Source organism: Aulonocara stuartgranti (genome assembly GCF_965226115.1).
Source record: "Aulonocara stuartgranti genome assembly, chromosome: 9".
NCBI classification, from domain to species: domain Eukaryota; kingdom Metazoa; phylum Chordata; class Actinopteri; order Cichliformes; family Cichlidae; genus Aulonocara; species Aulonocara stuartgranti.
In genome coordinates, this window is record NC_138960.1 from 30,887,185 (window position 1) to 30,910,331 (window position 23,147).

At 40.8% G+C, this 23,147-nt stretch overlaps 2 protein-coding genes and 1 pseudogene across 3 annotated transcripts in view; 2 read left to right on the forward strand and 1 right to left on the reverse strand.

Moving 5' to 3' along the window:
• Position 1: 1 nt before the first annotated feature.
• Positions 2 to 1,433, forward strand: LOC309714768 (uncharacterized protein; the record flags this gene model as incomplete). The annotated part of the gene is made up of 4 exons (XM_082547465.1): positions 2 to 416; positions 506 to 605; positions 706 to 835; positions 1,336 to 1,433. Exons 1-4 carry the CDS (start codon positions 289 to 291, stop codon positions 1,431 to 1,433), a joined length of 456 nt encoding a protein of 151 aa, XP_082403591.1. The 5' UTR covers positions 2 to 288.
• A 105-nt stretch (positions 1,434 to 1,538) lies between these two features.
• Positions 1,539 to 12,734, reverse strand: ipo4 (importin 4). Its single transcript, XM_082547464.1, has 30 exons — positions 12,339 to 12,734; positions 11,958 to 12,044; positions 11,791 to 11,870; positions 11,669 to 11,710; positions 11,440 to 11,569; positions 10,528 to 10,707; positions 10,297 to 10,362; positions 10,115 to 10,216; positions 9,908 to 9,991; positions 9,107 to 9,262; positions 8,933 to 8,986; positions 8,723 to 8,832; positions 8,500 to 8,608; positions 8,032 to 8,161; positions 7,763 to 7,876; positions 7,430 to 7,543; positions 7,182 to 7,305; positions 6,848 to 6,959; positions 6,636 to 6,757; positions 6,475 to 6,552; positions 6,210 to 6,267; positions 5,464 to 5,569; positions 5,015 to 5,208; positions 4,836 to 4,886; positions 4,507 to 4,632; positions 3,367 to 3,593; positions 3,112 to 3,244; positions 2,858 to 2,962; positions 2,399 to 2,468; positions 1,539 to 2,216 (listed from the first exon to the last, which is right to left on the reverse strand). The coding sequence occupies exons 1-30, from the start codon at positions 12,402 to 12,404 to the stop codon at positions 2,086 to 2,088; spliced, it is 3,261 nt and encodes a 1,086-aa protein (XP_082403590.1). The 5' UTR covers positions 12,405 to 12,734; the 3' UTR covers positions 1,539 to 2,085.
• A 350-nt stretch (positions 12,735 to 13,084) lies between these two features.
• The window catches only part of LOC309713817, a 31,202-nt pseudogene continuing 21,139 nt past the window's right edge, over positions 13,085 to 23,147 (forward strand). The window contains exons 1-7 of the transcript XR_014280688.1: positions 13,085 to 14,512; positions 14,747 to 14,847; positions 15,031 to 15,196; positions 15,295 to 15,939; positions 16,047 to 16,126; positions 16,288 to 17,367; positions 17,617 to 19,125. The product of XR_014280688.1 is annotated as an uncharacterized misc_RNA (transcript). The remainder of the gene's footprint in view (positions 14,513 to 14,746; positions 14,848 to 15,030; positions 15,197 to 15,294; positions 15,940 to 16,046; positions 16,127 to 16,287; positions 17,368 to 17,616; positions 19,126 to 23,147) is intronic.

Sequence of the window (23,147 nt, forward strand, 5' to 3'; positions counted from 1 at the left end):
ACCATCAGAAGAAGCAGAACACTGAATCATCAGCACCCCGCAGAAGAACACAGCAAGCAACAGCTCTAACAATAAAGACGTGCTGGAGCCAAAAGGTGCAGATAGCAAGTTTTAAAAGATAACGCACAGGATCAAAGGGGGAGAGGGTAAAAACCCACTGCCTCCTGAAATACAGATCAGCAAGTCAAGCTGGCAGCAGACGACACAAAACGCTCTCTGGAGGAGGCGGCAACTGTGGAGCAGGCTAACCGACCGGCAGAAAGGAAGCTCCCGGGGTCCCACAACAAAATGTTGCGCGTCATAGTGGAGCGGGATATCCCCATGTCGGTGACACTGCCCATCGAGGTGCAGGCCGACCTGGCAAACCAGCCCTTCCCTTTCCTGGACACCACACTTGCTGATCTGGGCATCCAAGAGTGAGTCTCACTCCATGTGAGGAAGTGTTTTTATTTTGTTTTTAAAGAAGCAATCTAATGAATATTTATTAATGTGTGTGTATATTCAGGTCAGAGGTGAAGGAGAGGGTGGTTTGGGTTGACACCAAGAAGACCCAGGTGAAAAACAAAGCAGGGAAGCTGAAGGAGAAAGAGATCACTATCCTAGAGGTACAGCTGTGAGATCCAATTGCAGGGATGTGGTGTGATGGCAGTCTGTGGAAATCAGGTGACAGTGAGAGCAACTTGATTTTCCTGTTCTGTCCTTCAGGTACGCGTGAAAGCCCAGAAGCCAGGAGACAAACAGCTCCAGGAGGTCCTGTACAGCACCGAGGCCCACACTGACCGCTCCTTCTGCCGCACTGGAATGGATATCCTGCCCTGGAAACAGACGTGTGCAGGTCTGGAAGCAGTTTAAATCTCACACTTTTGATATGTGAGGCTCATAATCTCACTTCTGCTGCCGTTCAAGTTGGCTCGGGGTTTCTTGATTCAGATTTTTCTTTGCTGTGTCACTGTTAGCCAATATCTACATTGCCATGCCCCCCAAAAAAGCCACTCTCCCTGCAGTGCACAGCGACCTCTCAGATAACGGGTGACTTGTCAGACTCATGTGGATCACAGTGGTGTGCCACAGCCTGAGGCAATGACAAAAAAATCGTACCAAACATTACGTCAGCGTCCACATAAAACCTGACTTCTCAGCACTGTCAGGAATCAGGTCCACTTTTCAAAATGACAATTATTCATTTACTCTTGTAGGAGCAGAATTAAATGCAGAATTAAAAGCCCTCAGAGCCTCTGACGATATGTGGAATTTATGTCTCAGACATGAGTTTTCCAGTTAAAATGCCACATGGGCTCACAAAGATTCTTCTGTGTGCTTCTGTGTTTGCATCAGGGGAAAATGGACTGACACCCGTGCAGATGACTATGGCGCTGGACACTGAAAACAAGCTGCCGGGCTTTACTCAGGCTCAGGGACAACGGGAGATCTGAGGAGCAACACAATGAGTACAACTGAAATTGAACAAACTTAACATCTGATTACCTTTTTTTGTAAGAAAGTTTTAACATGAATGCTCCAACGGTCCACAGCAAAGCTTATTATGACAAGACTGGTTTTATTTAGTGATAAATACTTCTGAACTGACATTGCATAACTTGTTAGAATTACATTACTGAAGCATTTGTAAAAAGCTTCTGTCCTTGTTAATTTGTGTTTTGTGAAAGTTTTTTGGGCTCTGTAAGGTCACAGGTTGTATTTCTGAGCATCAGCAGAGTACTAAAGGTAAAGTAACTGTTTTCAAAACTAATAACTCAGCATGTGTACAAACATTAAGAAATCTCTGAATAAGGCAGTTCAAAGGAGCAAGAACACACATCTTTCTCCACAGGTTAAATTGATTTATAGTAAAGCAGGAAATCAAAATAGAACCAGAACTCCTAACATAAGAAAATGTAAACACAGCATGCATGTTAGCAAATAAATAAAAAGAAGAGCTGCTGAATGTAATAATAACTTTTGAAGAATGGCTGAAGTGCTGCACTTAGATCATCCAGCTTAAACATGACACACAACTGTCCCATTTTCTACCTACAGTATAATTTTTCTGGTTGTTGAGTGGAAGGATGTATCTATGTGTGTGGGCTATGAGGCAGTGATGGCTGCGCTGAGACTATCCCTCTGCTCTGCAGGAAGTGAGGTCACAGCTGCTTGGAACTCAGCACTGTGGTTCTGGGCAAACTTTTGCATGAGTGCTACTGAAATGTTCTGGCTTTCTGTGGAGGAGAAACAAACAGAGTTAGAGGTCAACACTGGAGACAGATCACTACAAAAGAACGAAATACTGATGAGAGTGCTGTGCAGGATGCTAAGAAACATCAGATGTGAAGCTCTGAGTCACGAGGGTTCATTCGAGGGAATTTTTACATGCAATCTGCTATTCTGCAGAAATCTTCACCTTTATCAACATCCTTGTTGCCTAGGACATGACTGGAAGCAGCAACTATGGGTTTCATTAAATTCACGACCTGAAAGAGATAAAAAAAAAATACATAAACTTAAGGAAAAAAGTCTGATTCAAATATTTTTACATTTAGGGACAAAATGCACAATGTGAAGAAATTCAAGATTTACATCAGAGCATGTCAAAGTTTCTGCATGTGTTAGATTGTAAGAATAAATGATTTAACATTTAATAAAAGATGATTGGTCAGAAGTTTTCCTTACAAAGCATCTTTCTAAACATGTGAACAGCTGCTCTTTAATAATCAATGTGGATCAAAGACTTCTTTCAACACAAAATAAATGTAAGGAAACACAATTTCCTGTGCAACACAATTGACAATGGACCACAGTGATCTAAACTCATCCTCTACATTGGAAATGTAAACAGATGTAAATGTGGTTTTGACTGTACCAGAGCAGGGCTGTGTGTGTAGAGCATAGCCAGGCAGCTGAACACTGTATTGTTCTCTTCTTGGTCCTCTTTGAGCGGGAGACGAGCCACCAAAGCTGGCAACACCTGTCAGTGAGCAAAGAGTCATTTGCTTGAAATTCTGAAAACATTTTTGCAGCACTGTTGCACTCAGCTTCCTGCTTGTGAAAATATGCTGTAGTTAAGTTTAGCTGAAGAGGTGAGAACCATTAGCTGAAATATTTAATATAACAAACCTGTTCCAGAGGGACAGCATCCACATTGCTCATGATCATCCTGCAGAGGGCAGCACACAGGTTATCAATTACCCTGAGGTCAGATTCCTTGGACAGCAGGTTGGAAAACACAGACAGCATCATGGGATAGTCTCTGAGACAGACTTTGCTAAGGACTGCAATGGATTTAATTTAGTCTGAAAAAACAAAATAAAATGTGTACTGCCAAACACAACAATTATTCCAAACAGAAGCACACACAGTTAAGAAGGATACGATACAACGATGGGTCCAGCTGCCTGAGCCAGGCATCCCAGTCCAAACACGCTGTTGTTCCGAACCTCAGGGTCACTGTCCTTCGCTCCAGCTACCAGTACAGGAAGCAAGCGATTGGACAGGCGGCCTGCCACTCCCCGCCCCCCAGACACGCTCATGAGAGCATGGAGGATTTCTGCAATGGTGCCCACAGAGAAGGACCGGTCTGCCACGGTGCACGAGGATTTCTATGAAATTCAGTAAATAAATATGATTTATTAGGGTGACTCTTCCCAAAGGATTTCAAACCAGATTAAAAACATTTCTCTGTGCTTAGCAAAATCAATCAGTTCAAGAGTGACAGATTGTCAATGGAAAATTGTACTTAGTAGTCAGTATAAGCTTTTAATGATATAAGTTTACATGTGATAGAATACTGCATGATGACCTTTTTATTACTTAGAACTGATTGTTCTTTTATAAAACTTGTTCAGATATTTTTATCTGAATCTTCCCACAGCGATAGTAAGAAGCTGAACAAGCAGTTCTGAGCTCTTACCAGGAAAAGGGGCTGCTTCCCACATTCAAACACACACACACACACACACGTATCAATATTCCACTGAACAAATGTTTTCATTATTGTATTACTTTTCTTGTGTATAAATAAAGACAAGTGCAAGAACAGAGCGCTGATCACAGGGCCCCCCACTCTCGTGTGAGCGCTCTGTGACCGCCCTTGCAAGTAAAAACTACAGCGTCTGTGTGTTTCTACCTTTCAGACTCAGCTGAAGAAGTGTCTTTTAGAATAAATCTCTTGACACAGATATATTAAGTGATATTTACACTATGGAAATGTTTTCTTTCTTTATTGATCTTAAACTTTGGGATATTTGGGTCAAATATGTTAAACCTATAAAATTGAAATTTTGGAAGTCTTCGTTAAATGACTGTGTGACTTTATTTATGTTCTCTTTTAAATATTTTTTCTTATTTATTTATAAGTTGAGATCTGTAACATCTACGGATGGCAGGGGATAACACATGGTACTAGTTCTGTTACTTGCTTTGTAATAAACTGCCATCTGAAAAAAGAAAAAGGTGCTGGGGTATAAAGTACTCCTGTCACACGCCTAAATGTATCAGTGCATTCGGACTCACAGCTTTGTTCATGATGAAGGGCAACAGGTCATTGAGGAAGGGGAAAAAGTTGTCTGCAGGAACGGAGGCGGCCACCAAGGGGATTCCCTCCCCTGCAAACTCCTGGAGCATGGCATCATACTCTGCCTGAAACACACAGCACATCAACAGGAATAATCAATACGGAGGGAAAAAAGAGATAAAAACTTCACAGACTCGTATTGTTACTTTTGACTGCATTGTATTTAAAAGTGGGCCACAGAAAACTAAAGCTCTTGGATCAGGACAGATATTTTCACAGCAAAAATTCAGCATTGTGTTGATCCAGTTTACTGTTTGATTTGCAGCACCTGTTGGTCTTCATCATCAGCTTCATCACCACCGCTGTCCTGACACGGGGTCTGAGAAGGCAGAGAAAACAACAGGAAAAAAAAAGTGGAAGGCTTTTAAAGCACAATTCATTCTAAGCAAAACAATCTGTGACAAATGAGTTTTAGCAAATAAAACCATCCATCACCCACACCCTCACCTTTTTCTTGAGCACATCGCGGATGGCATGGCTGATCTCCTTCAGGCGGGAAGGGTTTTTGAAAACCTCCTCTTTGCAGGACTTGATGACACTATTCATGCTTTCCAAGACACCCATCACAACATGACGCTCGGGCTCCCTTCGCACCGTTTCCAAAAAGCAGGGAACCACTATATCCAACAACTTCAACAGGGCTGAGTGTGGGACAAAAGATGTGCAGAAACATCGAAGAAGAAAGTTAAAATGTATGAAAAGCAATGGCGCTGATTCCTGTTATACACAAAAAGCACATTTCTAAGTTGAAACTGGATATAATTTTCCAGGATATAAAATCTATATGCAACTTTCTATCTCTGTTTAGAAACTTGTCTTATCCGCCTCGGCTGTGTTACTGAATCTAGAGCAGACAATACTACTGCCTAATTCAGCTTGCTGGTGCCCTGTAATACCCTGCTGGTTGGCCTCAGTGGGATTCTCCTTCCACACTTTGTGCTGAGCTCGGCAAAACTGCCCCATGGCTCCAAACGCTGCCCTGCGAACATCCTCATGGGGAAACTGGGGAGAAAAGTAAGAGAGAATACTACAGCTTACTGGGTGGGGCTGACAGACGTGACAGGTTCAATGCAAGTATGACCCTCCTGAAGTTAAAGGAAGATAAAGTATGAGGGACCCTGGCATTATGGCAGAACCAACAAGGATTGACCCGTAAAAAAAGGGATACTGTAATGCCACATTTTTCTCACAGCAGTACCAACATATCGTCTGAAAAAGTAAGGTATTAATAAAATGATATAGGCACAACAGCTAGCAGGAAAACATTTGATCACCTTGCCAAAGCATAAATGTGTTTGTTTGTTTTTTTTTTAAGGAAAGGGTCTTTAATGTTTATTAGCCACAACTTACAGTCTCTTACAATGTATTTAGCAGTAGTCTATATACTGTTAGAAGATTGTTTTAGCTGCCTCACCTTTGTTAAAGCTTATCAAGGGAAATAGTAAAACATTTTTATATCTGTGAAAATAGCTTTTAAAACTGACCAAAGATAACAATATAAGGCAGGATTCAAATCAACATTATCAATTAACCTATAGACGGTCATTTATAACTAGATGCACAATTACAGACCACAAAGTGCCCTTCACAGCACATTAAACGAGAGGGATATTTGGTCAACCAGCCAACCGGAGCCACTTACATCTCTCATCTCATAAACCTGCTGGAAGCTGGACTCCAGGAAGGGCTGGAAGGCAACACTGTCAGGGGAAACCACAGCAACAAGAGCAAAAATTACACACATGTTCACATCTAAAATGTCTCGCATGGGACACAAGTTTTAGAACACTTCCTAATTTTTTATTCTTATTAAGTACATTTATCCATGTGTGTTAATCTCTGTAAAATTCCCATCACTGAAGGTTTAAAAAAAAAAAAAAAGAAAAGAAGAAGTTACGAAGTTTTACCCAGCATTGAAGGCAATCTCTCCTAGTGCCTCGCAGGCATCCTCCTTTTCGTCAATGTAGGCATTCTCCACACTGAACCTAAGACATGGACACATTGGGTTTTCAGTGTGAGTATTTGGATGAACATGAACTACGTGTGTGTGCAAGTATGTGAGCCTTACCCAGCCACATCATGGATATCTGTCCCTTTGTCATCTTCTAAAAAAATCTCTGTATCTTTTTCGTCATTTTCATCGTCATCATCGTCCAGCAGAACAAACGCCTTGTCCTCCTCAAGATGTGCCTGAAAACAACAAAATAGGAAGTGGGAAATTGAAACATTCGTTTTAATTGAGAATATTTCAAACACAAGTGCTACAGTAATAGTTTCTACCGTGACGCCTTCACTGGACTTCAGAGCATACAGCATTACAGTTGTTATGGCAGTGAGGTGAGGAGTCAGGCAATCAGGGGTGACTATGGATACAGCAGAATAGAGGCTGTACCTGAAAGATGGAGCGACAGAGAGGTGAAGGACAACCAACAGGTAAGCTGGAGCTTTTCTGTACTACTATTTATGAAGACCACAACAACACAATAATAAAGCTCTGACAGCAGGGAGAGATCTTTTAGCAGGGAATGAAATGAGGACTAGTTAAAAATGTGTTTTGAATCACAACGTTGACTTCTTGAATGTTTGCTTTGTTCAATAAAGAGTTGTAACATACGTGCAGCGTCTTAGGTCAGGGTCATCAATGGTATTGGTGAGGTTGAGGCCCAGTTGAACACACTCAGCAGCAAGAGGACTGAAGACATCTTTGCCAATGGTGCGGGCCAGAACAGAGAGAGTATCTGACAGCAACAATAAAACAGTGAGACAGAGCCTACAGAAACTACCAGGGAACGTGTGGTTAAAATGTTTCCTGATCTCAAAAGAAAACTTTTTAGTTTAGAGAGAATTTTGAAGTTTACCAACCCAAAGACTGAGTTTGTAGAGACCTCATTTCCTCTGTGGTGGTGGTCAGAAAGCCCTTCAAACTTTCAATAACTGGGGTGAAGTAGGGAACCAGCAGCTCCTTGGCAGCATTGGCTGTTAAAGTCATTTGAGGTAGTTGAGAGATTAGGTTAGTTTTCATTTAAGAGATAAGATTTAATGTCATAATAGCTTGTCTTTCTATCTTTCTGTATTTGACACTGGAAGAACAAATAATTGAGGATGTTTATTGAACTATTATCTTACACAGTCAGTCAGAAAACTAGAACTCTTTTTTTTTACTGGTTAATGTATAAAACCCTGACATTCAGTTACCTATGGCACCGATAGCAGACACTGCCAGTTCTTTTATCTTGAGGTTATCAGTGTTGTTCAGAGCAGAAAGCATCGTCTCCATCAGAGTGGGCAGATAGGGCTCAATATCAGCTCCTGTTTGTAAAACCAAAATGAGGGATGATGAAAAGAAGGTGACTTTTTGTTTTGTTTAACAATAGTTTTTGGTTTGCAGAACATTTTGGTAATTTCTCCCCTTGTAGGGAAGTTGTGTGACTTTTACTGTGCTTGTCTCTGGGGAGATATTTTACCTAGGTTCTCCATGAAGTTCTCTAGGGCGTAAAACGCTTTCGTGACGTGGCCAACCTTGGCCTGGTTCAACGAAGAAAGGTATCCCAGCAACAAAGGCATCAATTCTGAACAATACGTGCTCACTTCAGGCTGGAAAGCAAAGAAGGAAAATTTAGAAAAAGAAACTGAGAATAGTTCTTCGTTTTATTGTGGAAAAAACTATACACATCCATATAGATCAGGTTTGAGATAAGTGACACTTTAAGTACATCCTATAGCATGCAACATCTTATGATAACTTCTGTCCATTCCTTCACACACAGTTCCCGTTGTAAATAAGGTCTAAACTGAGCATACTGTGTCACAAATAGAATAAAACATGCAAGCACTTCATTCCAGGTATAAACCCCAAAGAACCAGATTTTAAAGGCTTGAAAACCAAAAATAAACAGAAAAACAGCTTTTCCCACTGAGGTGTTCTGACTCACCTGTAAATGTTCAGAGAATTGTCCAAGGGCAAAAAGGCCTGCACTGCGTACCACCTCACTGCTGTCTGAAAGACTCTGACATACTGTTTGCAGCACTGATTTTAAAATCCTACCACACAGATACACAAAGAATGTTTAGACATTGTCAAAATCAAACTGCATGTATAGATTTGAACACATATCAACAACATATATACACTTATTTCATGTCAAGCGTTCGTACTTAGTGCGTATGTGGTCTGCACACCCTTCAGCCAGCACAGCAAGACACATGAGGCCTCCCTTCCTCTGATATGGATTTTCACTGGCAAGGCAGGTCTGAGTAAGGGGCATCTATTACAAACAACAAAACAAAACAAAACAATTTAACACACTATCAGAAAGCAGATACAACAGCCAGGGATCAGAGTTATTCCAAATCTATATGACCTACCAGTTGTTGGAACAGTTTCTCTGGAGGCATATGAAGAGCCATAGTGTCAATAATCTGAAAACAGACAAAAGAACAGGTCAAATCTTATTCAAAATTACTTTAAGCTCCTGCAAAGTGAACTTCTTTGATAAAAAACAACAAAAAAGCACAATTTATATCAAAATAGTTAAACACCTGAGCAGCACAGTGTTTGGGACTTTCATTATCTGTTCCATCTCCGCTGTCGTCCTCTTCATCTTCTGGGTCCTGCTCACCCGGAGGTGGAGCTGCAGTCAGTACAGGGAAAATGGCCTGCAGGATTGGGCTCAGGAGCTTCTGCTTCAGCACAGTCTGTGAAGATTAGAAAAATATATTATTTCAAATTTCGCATCCAACTTTTATATTCCGTACATTTTAAAGCTATGTGATACTCCACCAATAAGTATCCAATAAAAACCAAACCAGTTCCCAGCTGCTGGAAGTACAAGGAGTATCCATTATGTAAATCCGCTTTTATTCAGTTATGTGTCACAAGAGATTGCACTTTGTTTTTACAGTCAGTTTAATTCATTTTGCATAACTAGTCCCATTCCCAGAAAACACTCATTTATTCATTTTAATCGAATACAAAGAAAATCTTGTAGACAAACCGTCTCTTCCTAGAAGGTCCAAAATCAGATGACCTATACTTATGACATATATAATTTTGTCAAGTCACAGCTTAGTATTTTTAATTATTCTCTAAATTCTATAAATTATAATGACTAAACTGCACATAATAAAATGTGTGAGAACAATGTTAACTTTAATTTGTGAATTGTTTTCGTTGCTTTTTTTAGGATGGCTATCAGTGGTAAACACTACGTTTGGTGTCAAGAAAAGACAAGACAAGCAGTCATGTCTTTTGACAGACCCATAAGATTCTCATATGCTCTACAACTCCACATACACACACACACATAAGGCAGATATTTAAAGAGCTGGTGGATGACTCACCTTACTCTTCAACTTGATGAGGAAGGTGACGCAAGAGAGCGCTTTCACTCGCAGAGAGTCACTCAGATTGGTGTCACTGCCGACCTAACACAAGCAGAAAGCACATGTAAAACCCTCTGAGCATTCAGGTACCAAACATCACTTGTCAGCTTAAAAAAATGAATAAAATTTAGAATATCAAACAGAATTCACACAATTAGGTCGTACCTCCAAGAAGAAGCGGACAACGTCAGCAACATGTGGGACGATAACGGACACCTCACTCTCCATGAGCTCATTAAACACCTCCATGGCCTCACTGGCTTGGTTCTGTGAAGGGAGAGACAGAAGTAATAATTTAGTAGGTATTTATCAACACATTAGGTACAAAAGCATTTGCTAGAATTTACCTGATCAGCCTTGATGAGACATTTCAGGGCAACAATCAGATTTGGGAGGATGGAACGCATCAGGTGCTATAAGAGAGCAAGATGTTATTGAGTTGTGACAAAATACTTCTAGATTTTTGAAAATTATTTCAACTTAAGTTGTAACGGATCACATGCAGTGCAATTATAAACAAATCTCTTGTGGAATAGTTTCAATGTCTGCACATTGCCTGAAATGTTGTTTTGCCTCACCATCTCTTCTGTGCCAATGAATTCTGTTATGGCTGTGAGGGTGAGGATGCAATAGTACAGAGCTGTAGGGTTGTTGTGGTCTTCCAGCACACTACGAAGCAGCTGCAGGAGCTGGCAGTAGTGGGGCTTGAAAGGCTCAGCGTTGGATTCGATCACCTTGTTCAGCAGCAGGAGTCCAACCTGGCAAAAAAATTACGATATTTCTAGTGATTAAACTATGCACAAATTGTAATAAAATATGAGACTTTAACCCAAATGTTTCAAACATAAGGCCTGAGAACCAGAATTGGCCAGCCTAATACAGCTGAAAAAAATGTAAAGGGGGATATAAACTTTGCACTTTTAACTGTATGTTTTCTAACCTTTACAGACTTCACCCATTTATACTAAACCAGAGGGAAAAAAAGACAGAAATTGACCTGTTTGGAAATCTGTTTTTTGTTTGTTTAGACACAAGGTAACAAGCAGGGAAAACATAGAACAAACAGTATATTTTCTGTGAATTAACAAAAACTTACTGAACAGTCTGGGCAATGAGCTACCATTTTTTACACATTTACTTCTTACAAATTAAGCCCAATGAGCTATACTGGCAATTGTCTTTCATTAACTAAAGCATCATTTGTTATTATCATGTAGAAAACCTGAGACATACAGTTAAAACTGCACTTCTTTTTCTTATGTTAAGCTATATTACAGATTAAATGTGTAGTTAAACTTTCACTGGTGTGTATCACTTAAAATCAAAGTCAGCTTTATGTGGCCCACAATGCAAAATGTGTGTGACATCCTTGCTTTAAGCTATAGCTAACACAGGTTATGAACTAGTCCAGACATGTGCATCTATCATCATCTACACTTGTAAATACATTAAACTAATCTGAACTCCTATCTGGTGCTTGATCAGGCTACCTGTCTGTCATGAGGGTTGCTGCTCTTGGTGGACTGATTGAGAAGCTGGAGCAGGGCAGGCCAACGGTCTGGTGTCTCATGTTTAACCATTACAGCGCACAGCTGGGAGAGTGAATGCTGCACCGTGTGCCTGCAAAGAAAATAAACAGAGAAACAACGGCTCATGACAGCTCAAATGTGTAGGTCTATATCTACAGAATGCAAAACAGTAAGTGCAGCATTTTCTTACTCTGTTTCCTGCATGAAAGCCTGCAGCACCACTGCCTTCAGACTGTGTGAATAAAACGCAAACATCACAGCAGAGTTTAAACTATGAAAGCTGGTAGTGTGAAAGAAAAGTAAAACTCAAACCTCTCTCTGTCATTAGGGCTGATCTTCTTCCAGTGTTTCTTCACCCTCAGCCTCAGCATCACTGCAGCTGACTGACGGATCTGCATGTTGGATGCCAAATGTTTACAAAGATGGGCATTCTTTTCACACACACACTAGAGGATAAAATAATAAAAGGTATATAGTACCTGAGGGTTTTGGGAGCCACTCATGACCGCACACAAGCCTGGAATAATAGCTGGGTCTTTGAACGCCTGTTTCAGCTGGGCTGTGGCCTAAAAGAGGACAAAAGAGATTGTCTGTGGTGGGTGCCACAAAGAAATAACAGCTCACCAACTGACTCACAACCTAAGCCTGGTTTTTAATTAAGGTACCAACTATTCAGGCAGTAAACTGCTAATATAACAACCCAGTGGTCCTAAATATCAGTACCAGTGGTTTAACAGTTAGCTAACCAAACCTTAACAAACATCAGCTAGCTTATCTCCAGCAGCCATTTCAAAAAGTTCACTTATAGCCGGGCAAAGTAAGGCTAACGTTAACTTTAATAAAATTATTTGTGACGTTACCTGCTGAATAATTGCATTATCAGGCTGTGTGAGCTGCGAAAGAATCTGCTCGAGCTCTTCTGTCATCTCTGTCACCCCTCAGATAACCGTTTTGTGAGCGGTACTGTTAGTTGACGTTGACGTTGACAGACTCGTACATAAAACGAGTTGTGTGCCTTCTTCCCAATGCGACACCTGTCAAATATGTCACTTGGTAGTTCTAAAAGCTAGCTACAGATTTTCCTTTTGGGAAAATTCGATTTTAAAGTGCGAAACGAAAAAGGAAGACTGATAGGTGACAATATCTAAGCTCGGTCCGGTCCACGAACGCTGCAACTGCCAGCACGCGAGGCAGAACCGGCCAGGAGTTCCATGTGAGTTGCGTTAAAGGGACCAGCAGATTTCAGGATTTTTCAGTATTACTGAAACAAACAGCGCCTTCATGTGGTTAGGAGGCCCAATACAACGCGTTCAAATCCTCATATCTGAGAAACTGAACGGGAATTTCTGGCCTGTTTGCAGTTCGATGAAATAGAACTGGGGAAGAAAAACCCAACTTCATTAAATTTGACACCACCGGCATGAAATGACTTTCTGTTTTCTGGGAAAATCCAGTGTTTCAAAGCACTCTGTCATTTCCTGGATGCAGGTGATGTTGTCTTTTCTGCATCAGATTTATATATGAAATGTTTTTATTTAAGCAAGAGTAAAAACAACGAAATAATTCAAACAAACAAAAAAAAAAGCAAAATGATGCGAAGCTGAATTTGAAATGGTACATCACTGATTCATCCCAAATTGGGTGTGACAGAGGGCACCGGCTTTTCCCACATTCATTATATTTAAAAAAAGTTTTATCATGAAGCTGTACAGTGTGTATATAGGCCTGTGAATGACTCAAAAGTTATGTCATGGGAGCATTTTTTGGAAATGCATCCTCGAGCTAATTTGACCAGAGAAGTTGTAGACTGTGAGCTGCAGCTAGTGCTAAATCATCCTTTTTTATTGATATTAGGTGTACGACTTCTTGTGTCCAGACAAAACATTTTGGCAAATGTGAGCCTGAGCAGAAATACGATTGTTGATCAAGTTTGTGAGATGACCACTGATTTAAGAACATGGTTGTGTGAAAGAAGCAAAGACTTTATTGCATACTCTTTTGCTGTGGATGAAAGTACAGACATGATGGACATTGCACAGCTGGCCATTTTCATCTGTGGTGTGGACTCCAATTTGCACGTTACAGAGGAAATATTGGACATCGGGACAACGACAGGAAAAGACGTGTCTGTGAAGGTTCTCAGTCATCCACGTCATCGTAGTCTAAGGAGCTTGGAAAGAAAAGCCTCTGGACTTCTTTAAGTTGCTTGAAGACGTGGTTCTAAACACAACAGATTGCCATAGTGATCGTTTGATATATATGGACCTGCAGCGGAGTTTAGACCTAGACACGGCTAGTGACGTCAGACTGAACAAAGAGAGACGAGACAACGAAGCTCCAGTTACAGCAGTGCAAGTAAACAAATAATATATATAAGAAGAGTAAGAAAATAAATATACACTTTAGGACTAGGGATAAAGGGATCAATAACAATTTAAAATTTACAGTTTGATGATTTAAAGTCTCACACACAACCGAAAGGGGAGGAGGGGGCGGCTGCTTCCAAATAGAGCGCATTTCATTCATAATGATGTAAATCCAAGCCCATTATGTATTCATGATTTGAATCCTGGGTTGTGTGAAATCTCAGAAATGCACCCTAGACAAAATGAATCTGTGAACTAAGGTGTAGGTGTGTTAGATCATGTTGTGGTGATCCTTGGGTTGAGGGATGGGTGTTCATACTGCAGTGCAAAATTAAAACCAATGGAAGATGGACAAGAAAAGTTCAAAGCCATCAGGTCCTCAGTTTAGAAAAAAGAGAAAAGAAGAAGAGGAGAAACGAGCAAAAGATACAGGTAAGCAGATGTGTCATTGGATAATGGCAGGTCATCCTGAAACAATCAGAATCAGAATCAGAATACTTTATTAATCCCTAAGGAAATTATGTGCATTACAGTTGCTCCAAGAAGAAATGGTAGAAATAGTAACAGTGTCTCAGTCCCACGGGGAGCCCCAGCTCTACAGGCTGTATGCTGTGCTGGTTCACTCTGAATTGAGTTGTCATGCTGGACACTATTTCTGCTATATTAAGGTACTGGCTGTGCCCGAATCTGTTTGAATGCTGCTGTTGCGTAGTACAAACAAACACACACCATAAACAACACATTTCAGCAGAAAACTGAATGCAAACAGAGAAAAATACTTTGTATGCATTGAAAGAAAGAAAAAAAAGACCCCTATATAGCCATAAGATTCTTCTTTTTAGCTCAAATTCAATTCAGAAACTGAATCTGCTGTGTCACATCTCTCTCATTCTGTCTCACAGGCCAGCAATGGGCACTGGTTTCAGATGAATGACTCGTCCGTGTCAGTCAGTGACATTAGGACCGTTCTCAACCAGCAGGCATATGTCCTCTTCTACATCAAGTGAGTAAACATCGGTATTTTTAAACATTCTAGGCTTATTCCTTCAGTAGAACTTTTCCCATCATGATTTAATAATGTAGACATGTTTATTCCCAGTTTTCTTGTAGAAAATGTATTATTATAACCTAATGTTATAATGTTGATGCTTTGTCATGGTTAATATTCTTTTTTCCATGTCATCAGGTGCACAGATGTGAAAAAAACTGGGGACTACAGCCACTTGAACCATAACGCTGGCATATCTGGTCAGTCATCTCCCCAGCCGGTGGTGATCCCACGCACCATCGCCACCATGCATCACAACAGTGTTGGCTTCATAGGTCCCCAGCTGCCACCACACATGAACAAGGTACTTCCTCACCTGAGGGTACTGATAATGTTGTTGTTTTTGTTAAACCCAGTGTTTCTCTTCTAAAAACCTGTTGTTGTGACTTCTTGTTCCTTCAGAGTTCTCTTCATGTTAATGGGAATGGATCTCTGAGGGACTATCCCACAAGCTCCAAGCCCAGCACCAGCGGCAGTGTGGTGGGGAAACCAAACCATGGACTAGCTTCTTCTGCTTCCTCTGCTTCCATCTCCCACTCAGTAAGCCGGCCCACAATGATTCCAGACAGCGACAAACAACAGAAGCTTTCATTTTCAATTGGGCTAAGCAAACCGAACCCATCTGCTTCTTCCTCCTCTTACTGCCAGCCGTCCTCCGCCAGCAGCTCCTCCTCCTCCTCCAGCTCTTTGTCCTCCTCACAGTCTACCTCAGACGTCCAACCAGACGTTTGTTTTATTCCGCGTGCACTAAACCAAGTCAGCGGCATGCCTTTCTGTAATGGGGATCAGAACCCTGTAGGAAACGGGGAATCAGACCAAGAGAACTGTGGCACTCTGGATAACGGCAGTTCATCCAAGTCTCATCCTAATGAAAATAAAGACACAGGAAATGTCTTTGATAATTCTCCCAAAACCGCCAATGGGGAGTCAGGAGTGCACCATCACGGCAATGGATTAAATGGACAAGCGTATGGAGACTTCAAATCCAGCCAAAATGGGCACCACAATGGTCATCACAAAGTGAATGGACACAGCGGCCCTGACAAGGTAAATCTTGTCTTTACTTTTATAATGCTTGTCTGTTTGGGTTTTTGTTTTGTTTTTTTAAAGGGGCATATTATTAATATTTCTTTTATTTATTTTGGGCACATCAGATCTCTGGCAGTAATCATGGCAGTTTGACGTCTACGGCTCCTGTTGCTAATGGAATAGGCAGTGACCATAGCCAACCAAAGTAAGCCTAACACTGAACTAAAAAAAACTTATTGCTCTGCTGTCCATTTTATGCATTTAAATTTTTAAGTTTAGAGGAGTGATCTTAAAACTGTGCTGACTTTCCTCTCTGCCAGTGTGACAAAGCATTGCTCATATTGCTTTTGTATTTTATTTTTCCAGCAAAGATGCCTCATCCCAGGCTAGTTCTTCTCAGAGCATTCATCCTGCTGCTAATGAAAGCCAGGATTTCTCCACTCCTGTCACAAGGGCTAAAACTCCATCTGAACCCCTGCCTCACTGTACAGAATCCTCCGCCGTTAGCGCTTCACCCTCAGCTACTGCTACAACTACCCCTTCTGTTGCAGCTAAAGAATCTGCTTCCGCTCTTTCTTCTTCTGGGCAAGATGGCAACCCTGCAGCCTTACCCCCTCAGCCGGGCTGCTCTCAAAGCACCAGTGGAGCTTCTGCAGCTCCACAGAAAGTTAGCGTAAGCAAGGATGAAGCCAAGGATCTACCACAAGATAAATGTGCAACAACAGGGACTGAAGGACGTAAGGATACTAAGGAGCAGTATCAGTCCAAGCCTAGTTCTAGTTGCAATGAAAAATGATCTTCCCGAGACAGGGAACGGCTGTACTCTAGCTCTGGAAGAGATAGAGAAAGACACTACAGGGATAGGAGTCACGAACGAGAAAGCGACGACGATCGTCACCGGTACAGACGGGACTACAAAGACGGTCACCACCGCCAGTACAAGGATAGTTTCCCCCTTTCTGGACGTTACTACAGGGAATGGGAGGCCGATCGTCACCGGGAGCGAACCTTCCAGCACCCTCGGGAGCGTGATTGTGACAGGTGCTCTAACCATTACCATTACTACCGCTACCGGTCAAGAGAGGACATTGACCATGAGCGAAGGGGATATGGTTACTCCCACCGAGAGGAGTCTCGTGGCAGTCGGAGGTGGCTGCAGGATAGCAAAGACTCCTGGGCAATGAAGGATAAGAGTAATGGCAAAGAGAGAGAAAATTACTCCTCAAAGGAAGGAAATTTCTCACCTTCTACAGCACCAGAAACAAACAAGTTCAAGGGCTCCCCGCCACGGGCTTGCCTTTCCTCTCCAGACAAAGAGGATCAAAATTGCAAGAGGACTCTCAGCAAAGACAGGGACGACAGCTCTGAGGCCTGCCACACTAAAAAACACAAAAAGAGTAAGAAAAAGAAGAAATCAAAGGATAAAGACAGACACCGTGAGAGTGGGTGAGTACTGCCATCTTTTTCTCGATCCTTTAATGAAAACAGAAGGAAATGTGTTTGTTTGTTTTAAGCTAGATTTTTTTTGAAAATAATATGGGGTTAAAGCTCACTATCAGTATTATTATTTTCTTAAAAACGGAAAGAATTTTCATCATTTTATTGATAATGGGTCACTTTTTCTGTCTTAGGCTGGCCGTAAAGCTTGATCTCGGTTTTGTTAAACAATGTCATTGGTTCTCTATCATCCCGTAGAAGTTCTGACGGAGATTCAGACAGAGCTGCAGAAATGAAAAAGAAAAAGAAGAGGAGACTTCCGGTGAGCGCTCCAAGATGGCGGATTAACTTTTTGTCCGCTCCTGATCATAAGTGAGGAAAACTCCACAAACTCGATACAATAAACGTATTCATACTGATGATGATATACAATGCGTGGAGGCAGATGTAAAAAGACACAGGGGGGCTCCAAAAGTTACAGAGAGGCAAAAGACACCTTACAGGACGACGGCGACGGAGCTAGCATGAAGAGGAGCACGGAGCAAAGTGAGGAAAACGAGCTAACAATGGCTAAAGCAATACAAAATTTGAGTGATAACATCCGAGAGATGAGGAAAGAAATCAAAGAAGATCTGAATAACCTAAAGGCTGAGATGAATCAGAAGCTACAAGATGCCATCGTGGATATTCGTAATCACGCCACTAGGCTAACTGAAGCAGAACAATGTGTGAACGAACTTGAGACAGTGAATGTGGACCTGATCGATGCGCTAATTCACTGTCTGGACCAGCAGAAAACTCTCCAGACCAAAGTCACGGACCTGGAAGGAAGATCGCGCCGCAACAACCTCCGTATATACGGAATTAAGGAAGGTGCTGAGGAGAATGATATGATGGCATTCATTAACAACTTCATAAAGAAAGAACTTGCCCTTCCCGAAGATGAGGAGTTGCAGATTCAGCGCGCTCACCGATCACTGGGACCAAAGCCGCAAGACATAGCAATTGCAAGGTCTATTGTGGTTAATTTCCAGAGGTATGACATAAAAGACAAAGTCCTGAGAGCAGCTTGGGCTAAGAAAATTTCTTATGAGGGCAAAACTATCACTTTTACACACGACTTACCGACTGAGATTAACAACAAGCTCAAAGAATACAAGGACATTAAGAAGATCCTCAAAGAACAAAAAATTCGTTTCCAGACACCATACCCAGCTAAAATGAGAATTCATTGGGAGAGCGGACCACGCCTGTACAAGAGTGCATCAGAAGCGGCAGAGGATATGAAGAAGCGGGGTTACGCTGTGGAGATGCCACGCTGCGGGGACGTCAACTGGGAACAGGTTCTCACCCGAAGCGCACACTGGGAGAAAACGGATAGCTCACACTCCGAACGTGTTCGCGGAAGGCTTCATGGATTTCTCAGACAATAAGTATAAACTATCTTGTGTTAAGCCTCACTGGACTAAGCGGCTAAAATACCTGTTTTGGCTCTGTAAGTACTGTTTCCTAATCTCAGTTTATTATAATAGAGGAAGAGGTGTTTAGCCTTTCTATTACATCTTATTTAAGATTTGTAAAGAAATACCTCTACCATATGCTGGCATTGTACGTATTGCCCCCGTAACGTTTTTACTTTATACCATTTTTTGCGTTAGACCTGTGTCATGTAAAACAGACTATGTTGATCAGGACCGAGAGAGATACTTAAAATGCGCAGAGACAAGAGCAAGCTGCTGGATGCAGCGATGGAGCTACTAACACATGGTAGGATTTTTTCTCCAATATTGTAAGAATGGACACTATAGAATGACAGGGCACTATAAAGCCCCAAGAGTGGAAGTCAAGGTAACATATGTTCAGTTTTTGTGGTTATTTTGTTCTTATAGTTCTATGTTCAGAGTGTTGACATAAGTGGTTGGAAATACCGGTATGAGTAACCGTGACTTTAGAGCAGCTTCATGGAATGTAAATGGACTTAACAACCCTGTTAAGAGGAGTAGAGTCATGTCTAAGATAAAGCGGGAAAAAATACAGATTGTGTTTCTCCAAGAAACTCATTTATCTCAAACAGAGCATGAGAAGTTAAAGAAGTTTGGATTCACAAATACATTTTACAGCTCTTTTAAAACAGGTAACAAAAGAGGAGTTGCAGTATTGATACACAACTCCCTACATTTTGAACTTACCAGACAAGTAAAGGATAATGAAGGCAGATATGTGTTAATTCAAGGTAAAATAGAGGGCAAAATGGTAACTCTTCTTTCAGTCTACCTACCACCAAATTATGATTTGAAACTTCTTAAGAAAATCCTTGAATTGATCTCCTCGGAGTCTCAGGGTGTGTTAATATGCGCAGGGGACTTTAATACAATCATGCATAGGATGATACCTCTAATAATAAGAGGATAGTGACTTCACAGAGTAAATTGCTAAGAAAGGGCCTGGATGACTTGGGCTTATTGGATATTTGGTGAGAAATGCATCCAAAGCAATATCCATGCCGTATATTCAAGAATAGATCTTTTCTTTGTCTTTAGAAATGATAGACATAGGGTAAAAAGTTGTGACATAGGCACTAGGAATATGTCAATATCCGGTTGTTCAGTCTGACGTCACTAGCCGTGTCTGGGTCTAAACTCCGCTGCAGGTCCATATATCAAATGATCACTATGGCATTACTGAGAGTTGAAAAACTGTCTAAAGTCTTTCATCTTTAATAAAATGATCAGCGTTCTGCTCTACCAGGTGTAACAATTGAGTTTAACATCCAGGCATCCATGAAAACGGAATTTATGACATTTAACGGAGTTAGAAGTTAGCAGGGAGTTAGCTCACTAGTTTCTATCTAAATACAATATAGCATGTCCTGACTGCGGGGTTTTGGAAACAAATTAAAACGTACAGCTCTGCTATCACTTCCAGCATAAATGAAGACAGAAAACTAAATAGCAGTGACGTTTCTAGGGTTACTGAAGTTGGGCTAGCTGGTATATAATGATTTGCTACGTGACCGCTAGCGACACAGCTATGTTAGCATAATATAAACAAGCTAACTTTTTTTCCACTCGATAAAAGTTAATGTGAGTGTTCTCGGTGGTCAGGAACAAATGTAATTGCATGGCAGGATGCTGTAAAAGGACCAAACTTCAGCCAGGAGAACAACTGAGATAATCCATCCACAATACGAGGTTAGTCATTCATATACTGCTGCATGGGCTTGGCTGTAGTTACATCCTAAGGTTTTAAAAACTGAGCTTAAATAAATGATTAGCGGTAATAAAAGCCGAGGGAGGTCAACAGTGGTCGCTGACTGTTTTAGGAGCTTTTTGAGATCAAATAGAAGAAAATACATAACATTAAACATGTTAACAACACAAAAGCCATATTAAACGCAGACTACTTTAGACCCGGAAGTAGGATTCGTCGCGTCATCACTGAACAACCGGATAGCGTCCTGGAGCACTTCCGTTGTGTTTTGGAATTTGCATGTGTTTTTGAGTTTGCAAGTGTTTTGGATTTTGCAAGTGTTTTGGAGTTTGTACGTGTTTTGGAGTTTGCATGTGTTTTTTAGTTTGCAAGTGTTTTGGAGTTTGTACGTGCTTTGTCTCTAGGGGCCACCGTAAAATACAGGTCTACTTAACAATAAGGCTATTATAAAAGAGATAAAAGCCGAAATAAAACATTTTCTAGAAATAAATGATAATGGCCAGGTAAATCCTAACATTTTATGGGACACCTTAAAGGCAGTTGTTAGGGGCAAATTTATATCACTAAGTGCAGCTCTGAAGAAAGCTAAAGAGAATCAGCTAAATGGACTTGAAAATACACTAAAAGATTTAGAAAACAGACACAAAAAGACTCAATCTGACCAGACCTTGAAACAAATTCAGAAAATTAAAAAACAAATTCTTGATATATATCAGGAAGAAGAAGAGAAAAAATACAAATTTATGAGACAATCATATTATGAAACGGGGCCAAGGGCAACAAAATTACTTGCTAGAAAACTTCGTAAAAAGCAAATGACGCATTCTATATGCTCAGTCCTTGATCCCCAAACCGGGAAATTACAAAGTGAGGAAGGAATTGACTTGGCATTCCAAACCTATTACAAAATTTTATACGCACAACCTGCACAAGCCAATACAGAAGATATAAAAATGTTTCTTAATTCATTAGATTTGCCATCAATTGGCGAGTGTCAAAATGAATGCCTAACCAAACAGATTCAGAAAGAAGAACTGGAAATGGCCTTAAAGAAACTAAAAAATAACAAAACACCAGGTACAGACGGCCTGCCGGCTGAGTGGTATAAAGCATTTGAGGTGGAGGTGCTTCCAGTTTTGCTAAGGTCATTGAACTGGACATTAGAGAATATGTCCACCCCCCCATCATGGTCTGAGGCAATCATAACAATTATACCTAAAGACGGTAAGAACAAAATGCTGTGCAGCTCATATAGGCCGATATCAGTCCTAAACCAAGATTATAAGCTTTATGCCTCAATTATATCTAATAGGCTAAACTCGTTCATCCCAGATTTGATTGATGAAGATCAAACTGGATTTGTTGGGGGCCGGCAAACCCAAGACAACATAAGACGCTCTCTCCACATAATCGATAATGTAAGAGAAAATAATCATAAAGCGGTACTAATTAGTCTGGATGCCGAAAAGGCCTTTGATTGCGTCAGCTGGACGTATTTGTTCTTGGTCCTAGAAAGGTTTGGTTTTGCTGAGAACTCCATTAACAGTATTAAGACATATTCAATGCCTACCGCGAGAATCAAGATAAACGGACGAGTCACGGACCGTATAAAGTTGGAAAGATCTACTCGTCAAGGTTGTCCCTTGTCTCCGACTCTTTTCGCTCTTTACATTGAACCTTTAGCACAGGCAATAAGAGAAAATAATAGTATTCATGGGGTCGTGGTTAATTCAAGAGAACATAAAATAGCATTATATGCTGATGATGTTCTTTTGTACTTGTCAAATCCAGACCAGTCCATCCAGACCCTTTTAGATTTGCTGGGAAGGTTTGGGATGTATTCTGGTTACAAACTCAACATAGGAAAAACACAAATTTTAAGTTTTAACTATAGCCCGTCGAATGAGGTTAAAAAATTTTTTTCTGTTGATTGGTCTCTGAAAGCAATTAGATATTTAGGAGTATGGCTGACTAAATCGTTAGATGACTTGTATAAAAAAAACTTTGAGCCCGTGAGCCAAAAGATTAAAGAGGACCTCACCCAATGGTCAACACTTGTTTTTGATTTTAGCGCGAGAATGGAGGTCATTAAAATGTCAGTCCTACCCAGACTACTGTATCTGTTTATGTCTCTGCCTATCAAAATCCCCAAATCTCAGTTCCATGTCTGGGACAAACAAATATCTCGATTTATTTGGAGGGGGCGGAAACCTAGAATTAAATATAGCACATAATTAATCCATAAAGATAAAGGCGGCTTCTCCCGCCCAACATTTGTGATTGACATGACATTGACCAATCAGATGAAGGGAAGAAAAATAGGGTCAAAAATCCGTACTTGTAACTTGCAGGGGTTTTTTTTCACACAAAGTCCACACACAAATCTTTTTTACACATACAAATCTTTTTTACGCACACACAAATCTTTTTTACGCACACACAAATTCTTTTTACACATACAAATCTTTTTTACACATACAAATCTTTTTTATGCACACACAAATTCTTTTTACACATACAAATCTTTTTTACAAGTACAAAATATTTATGACCACATTTTGAGCCCATATATCAAGGCT

Bases quoted from the DNA above. Each gene is read 5' to 3' on its own strand.
- ipo4 (XM_082547464.1), bottom strand. From the start codon at position 12,404: ATGACAGAAGAGCTCGAGCAGATTCTTTCGCAGCTCACACAGCCTGAT. The intron at 5,209-5,463 runs GTATTACAGGGC...TCCCACACTCAG, and splicing joins CACTGAGGCCAACCAGCAGG to CCCTGTTGAAGTTGTTGGAT. The intron at 2,963-3,111 runs GTTTGTTATATT...GCTCACTGACAG, and splicing joins ATGCTGTCCCTCTGGAACAG to GTGTTGCCAGCTTTGGTGGC.